We start from the raw sequence: 6062 nt of genomic DNA, 5'->3' as shown, positions 1-6062 counted from the left end.
TGCTTAGGATGGGATGGGGGGAGATCAACTTTGATTTTGGAACTTCAAATGGAAAATGTGTTAAATTTTTGCAGCTTTGCTTTTGCAGACATTTATGTGATGTAAGGTTCTTTTTAAAAATTGAACCGGGTGTGGTGGCTCATGCTTCTAATCCCAGCACTTTGGCAGGAGGATTACTTGAGCCCAGGAGTTTGAGACCAGCCTGGGGAAACATAGGGAGACTTGGTCTCTACAAATATATATGTGTGTGTGAGAGAATAGAAAAAAAATTGTCCCAGAAACAAATAATACTCTAAAGAGTTCTTTTCAAAGAGACATCTCTTGATCTTCAAGAATTAGGCTGTGCAAGGTGGCTCATGCAATTTGGGAGGCTGAGGTGGGAAGGCCGCTTGAGGCCATGAGTTAAGAGACCAGCCTGGACAACATATCCAGATCTTGTCTCTACAAAAATAAATGCTTGCAGGCCGGGTGTGGTGGCTTATGCCTGTAATCCCAGCACTTTGGAAGGCTGAGGCGGGCGGATCACAAGGTCAAGAGATCGAGACCATCCTGGCCAACATGGTGAAATCCCGTCTCTACTAAAAATACAAAAAATTAGCTGGGCATGGTGGCACATGCCTGTAATCCCAGCTACTTGGGAGGCTGAGGCAGGAGAATTGCTTCAACCCAGGAGGCAGAGGCTGCAGTGAGCTGAGGTCACGCCATTGCACTCCAGCCTGTGCAACAAGAGCAAAACTTGTTCTCATAAATAAATAATAAAATGCAGTCCATTGTTTTAATTAGCCAAGCATGGTGGCACAAACCTTGTGGTTCTAGCTACTTAGGAGACTAAGGCTGGAGGATTGCATAAGCCGAGAAGTTTGAGGCCACAGTGAACTATATGATCTTGTCACTGCCAGCCTGGGCAACGGATTGAGACCTTGTCTTTTTGTTTTGTTTTGTTTTTTATTGACCTTTAGTTTATAGGGCACTCTTACAGAGAAATATTTGTGGATACATAAAAATTGTGTAGCTTTTATTAGTTTATTATACTTTTATTAGTTCAGTCTCAGTAAAAGGCTGAAAGGCATTACCATAAATTTGTTCTTGTCTATTTATATCATCATTTCTTGACTGCTCACTGAGTCTTGTCAGTATACTAGACTGCAAACTAAAGAATAAGATTGGGGGCAGGTTATAAAAAGAACCTGTATAAAGCTTAGCAAACCCTTTTTAATGTTCTGAAGTCAGTCTTTGTAAGTGAAATCGCTGGAGACTAGAAAGTATGAAATGGCAGTCTACCTGGGCAACCTACAAAATTAGCTTGAAAAGACTTCAGTCTCCGCTCCCCTGTTGATCTCATGGAGTGGGGAATGGGAATTGAACCAAAACTGGAAAATTATTTGGGAAAGTGTATTAACTACTGTTTGTTGATCTCATGGAGTGGGGAATGGGAATTGAACCAGAACTAGAAAATTATTTGGGAAAGTTTATTAACTACTCTTTCTGCTGAGTAAATTAAAATGTGTTCTGGACATTGTTGAGGTCTAGAATTGTCTATACAGTGCCCTGTACAAGCTACATTGCTGTCATTTTCAAAATCAGGAGTTTATTTGGATTACAAATACTTTGTGCTTAATTTTAAGTAACAATTACTTCAAGACTGGTGAATTATACGTGACTTTCTGTGCCTGTTCTTTCTAGGCTATGGAAAGGGCAAATGGAATGGAGCTGGATGGTAGAAGAATTCGGGTGGATTATTCTATCACCAAGAGAGCACACACACCAACACCAGGCATCTACATGGGCAGACCAACTCAGTAAGAGTTCAGGTTTCCTAAGCTAAACTATGAAATCCACCAGAGATATGTGCAAAATTTTGATTACTCAGAAAAACTTTTTTCCTATAATTAGAATTGATTTTGGCAAGGTTGTGGGTTTGAGACATGGTCTCACTCTGTGACACAGGCTGGGCTGCTGTGGCGCCATCTCAGCTCACTGCAACCTCTGCTTCCTGGGTCAAGCAGTCCTCCCACCTCAGCCTCCCAAGTAGCTGGGACTACAGGCACGTGCCACCACGCCCAGCTAATTTTTGTATTTTTTGTAGAGATGGGGTTTTGCCATGTGGGATTTTGCCTTGTTGCCCAGGCTGGTCTTGAAATCCTGGGCTGAAGTGATCTGCCCGCCTTGGCCTCCCAAAGTGTAGGATTGCAGGTATGAGCCACCATGCCAGAATAGAGTTGAAAGTTAAATACATTGTTTTTTATGTGTTTCAGAGGTAAGATTTCACTATGTTGTACAGGCTGGTCTTGAACTCCTGGGCTCAAGCAATCCACCTGCCTCAGCCAGTCTTTTTATTTTTACATACATATGTTTGAGCAACAGGATAAATTAAAACTATCAAAAGTGCATCCGGGCTTTTTCCCCCCCCAGCCTGGCTCAGCTCTTTGTACTGTACAAGCAGAAAAATTACTGAATACTAGAAAAATATCATAGGCTGTTTAAATATTGATTCTCTTTTTGTTCTTATGTGATTTGGGGAAGTCTTTGTGTATAAGACAGATTTTACTGATTTTAGCATTTGTTAAAAATATTAAAAGATGCCACAGTAGGCCGGGCACAGTGGCTCAACACCTATAATCCCAGCACTGGGAGGCCAAGGTGGGCGGATGACTTGAGCCCAGGAGTTTATGACCAGCCTGTACAACATGGTGAAATCCCATCTCTTCTTAAAACATACAAAAATTAGCTGGGCATCGTGGCATGCACCTGTAGTCCTAGCTACTCAGGAGGCTGAGGTAGGAGGATTGCTTCAACCTGGGAAGCAGAGTTTGCAGTGAGCTGAGGTTGTGCCTCATAAGCTAAAGAATAAAATTGGAGGTAGGTTATAAAAAGAACCTGTAGCACCTTGTGAGCAACCTTGGCTCACTGCAACTTCTTCCTGGGCCAGAGCAATCCTCCCACAGCCTCTGAAGTAGCTGGGACTACATGTGCATGCCACCATGCTAATTTTTTTGTTTTAAAGAGAGAAGGACTCTCTTAGAGCGAGAGGTCTCATTACATTGCCTGGGTGGGTCTTGAACACCTGGGCTCAAGGGATTCACCCACCTTGACTTCCCAGAGTGCTGAGATTATAAGCATGAGCCACGGTACCCCATCCTGATGTGTAGTGGCTCACACCTGTAATCCCAGCACTTTGGGAGGCTGAGGCAGGCAGATCACTTGAGGCCGGGAGTTCAAATCCATCTTGGGCAACATGGCAAAACTCTGCTTCTACTAAAAGAAAAATAGAAAAATTAGCCGGGTGTGGTGGCACACACCTGTAATCCCAGCAACTTGGGAGCTGAGGCACAAGAATCACTTGAACCTGGGAGGCGGAGGTTGCAGTGAGCCTGGGCAACAGAGTGAGACTCTTCCTAAAATCAAAAACAAAAAACATAAGTAGGGGTTTTGATAATGTTTTTAAATATGCAACCCTCCTGGCTGCCTTGCGATGTTCATTGGCCAGGCGCAGTGGCTCACACCTGTAATCCCAACACTTTGGGAGCCCGAGGTGGGTGGATCATGAGGTCAGGAGGTTGGGACCACGGTGGAACCCCGTCTCTACTAAAAATACAAAAATTAGCCGGGCGTGGTGGCGGGTGCCTGTAGTCCCAGCTACTTGGGAGGCTGAGGCAGGAGAATGGTGTGAACCCGGGAGGCGGAGCTTGCAGTGAGCTGCGATCGCACCAATACACTCCAGCCTAGGTGACAGAGGAAGACTCTGTCTCAAAAAGTAAAAATAAAATACACAACCAAAGGCAATATTCACAGAGGTATTTCTCGGGAATAAAAGAAGGAATATAGTCATTCCTTGGTATTCTCTTTGGTGTCCAGAGTTAGTTACTTTAAAATTCTTGGTGTTTATTGCCTTTTAGTCAGTGATACACCTTTTATTCAATTTATTTTACCAGTCTCATTTAGCAGTAGGGATGCATCTTAGCATTTTTATACTGCTGCTCAACACAGTGTTTCATCGTTTCAGTTTGTTGAAAAGGTTTTGATGATTTGGGCAGTGCATTAATAGAAGAGCAGTTAATAGTTTTGAGAGTTTTGTGAAGTCCTTCTTGGTTATATGTGTAGTGAATAAGGCAAAGCAGAATACCATGGGAGTCAGTAAAATGAGATACGGAGGCAATTTCTGATGAAAGGGATGTTCTTTCTCACTTTTCTCTTTTTTAAGGCATTCAATTTCTATTAAAGTGTCCTGGAAAATAGTCATTCACACTAATGCAGAATTTTTACATTTTTCTGCAGTAGTGGTGGTGGTGGTGGAGGAGGAGGCGGTGGTGGAGGTGGAGGTGGTGGCAGACGTCGAGATTCTTACTATGATAGAGGATATGATCGTGGGTATGACAGATATGAAGACTATGATTACCGGTACAGGTAATGTTTTAACTTGAGCTTTCTGTTCTAAGTTAGATGATAGTAGTGTTTGGCACGTTTATGTTTGATACATATGAATAAAAACTTGATTTTTAAAATAGATCATCTTCGCTTTGGGAACAGAAGTTAGCAATCTGTATATGCCAGTGTTTTGTTGTGCTGTATACTTTTTTGGTTTCATTGGCACAAAGAGAACTTAATATTAAGTAGTTATCACCTTAGGTACATATTTTGAATGATGAGGAATTTTTATTGTCAACTGCCTCAGTGGAGTGATTATATAGTATGCTAAGTAATCTTTCATTTCTTACAGAAGACGATCACCTTCTCCTTATTATAGTCGATACAGATCACGATCAAGATCTCGTTCCTACAGCCCAAGTATGTGAACTTTGCTTTTGTAGCATTAAAAACCTCATTTCTAATTAATGGCTTACTTTAGAATATTAGAGTATAAGGTGGAAGGTGGCAGTTAATAGTTGGAAAAATATTAGGCAAATTAAACTATAATTGTTAACTTTTTTTTTTGCTTTTTCTCTTTTAGGACGCTATTGATAACGGAATGGTTGCAATTAAGGACATTTTTTTCCTCTTTGTTTTCTTTTTTTTTCTTTTTTTTTTTTTTTTCCTGAGACTTCCCCAAGCTTTGGATTCTTCCTACTCCTTAAGAAAAAAATCTTTGGTTTATTTAGCATCTACACTTTTGTCAATTGTGTTGCTGTTTTCCACCCCTTTTAATTATACTCTTAAAGATGTAATTGTTGTCATTTTGAGCAGTTAAACATCTTGAGTATAAAAAGAACCCCAATGTTACACTTTGTAATTTTTTTTTTTTTTTTTTTTTGCTTTTACCTAAACTTCTAACTAATCAAATAAGGAAAGAAACTGTCTTTTTAAAGCTTATTTTGTGTTAGATACTGTATTAGAGATCTTCATTTATCATGAACTCCTTTTTTTAACTTTATTTTCAGGAAAGTAACACATGAAGTAGTTCAGTCATGTCAGGATTGTCTGGGGTGGAATGGAACAGTCAGGTAGTTGAAAGTTTTTTTTTTAGAGATGGAAAGTTTGTGGACTCCTGTAAAACATGCTGTATTTGAAATACATCTGTTAAAACTTAAAAACTAAAGTGTGTTTTTTTGTTGTTGTTAAATTTATTGAAGTTTATTAATCAGTGAAGAACAACCCTTATTTATTACCTACAGCAGTTGTATAATTTGCTGTTAGAAATTCTGGTATTGGAACAGTGGATAAGCAGGTTATCATATAGCATAGAATTCTTGAAAGATACATGTGGGGAAAAGTAGTCTCAAATAAAAGCTAATTTCTTTGAAAATGGGATTGTCTCTTTATTGTGGTACAATGGAGAAATATGATTGAGGAACTGGTCCTTTTCCCTCACATCCCCCCAGTGCATATTTATATGAAATTTTACCCATCCTGAGTTTTAATTTCCCACTGTTTCTCATTTTTAAAAATATTTTTTCTTACACCAGAATGTTATTTCTTGTCTTGTCTTTGGTTCTTTTAAAACCCTTGTTTTTCTTCTCTTTTGGAGGAGACTAAGTTGTAAATATTGAGAATATTCAGTACTAGCACCATGCTGAAGGAAAGATAGGTAGCTAATACTTCCTTTTTTTTTTTTTTTGAGACAAGAG

The 6062-nt window shown here is 39.8% G+C and overlaps 1 protein-coding gene across 4 annotated transcripts in view; it reads left to right on the top strand.

Moving 5' to 3' along the window:
* The window catches only part of TRA2A (transformer 2 alpha homolog (Drosophila)), a 30897-nt gene extending 25157 nt beyond the window's left edge, over positions 1 to 5740 (top strand). For 3 of the 4 annotated variants that reach the window (XM_011944197.1, XM_011944199.1, XM_011944198.1), the window contains 4 exons: positions 1684 to 1799; positions 4276 to 4404; positions 4718 to 4785; positions 4949 to 5740. In XM_011944197.1, the coding sequence (XP_011799587.1) occupies positions 1684 to 1799; positions 4276 to 4404; positions 4718 to 4785; positions 4949 to 4959 (324 nt within the window). In that variant the 3' untranslated portion in view covers positions 4960 to 5740. The remainder of the gene's footprint in view (positions 1 to 1683; positions 1800 to 4275; positions 4405 to 4717; positions 4786 to 4948) is intronic. The other variant, XM_011944200.1, reaches the window with a different exon arrangement.
* Positions 5741 to 6062: the final 322 nt, after the last annotated feature.

Source organism: Colobus angolensis, unplaced genomic scaffold (assembly GCF_000951035.1).
Source record: "Colobus angolensis palliatus isolate OR3802 unplaced genomic scaffold, Cang.pa_1.0 Scaffold229, whole genome shotgun sequence".
NCBI lineage: Eukaryota > Metazoa > Chordata > Mammalia > Primates > Cercopithecidae > Colobus > Colobus angolensis.
The sequence above is the reverse complement of the archived record's forward strand: the minus strand, read 5'-3'. Positions and strand labels throughout refer to the sequence as shown.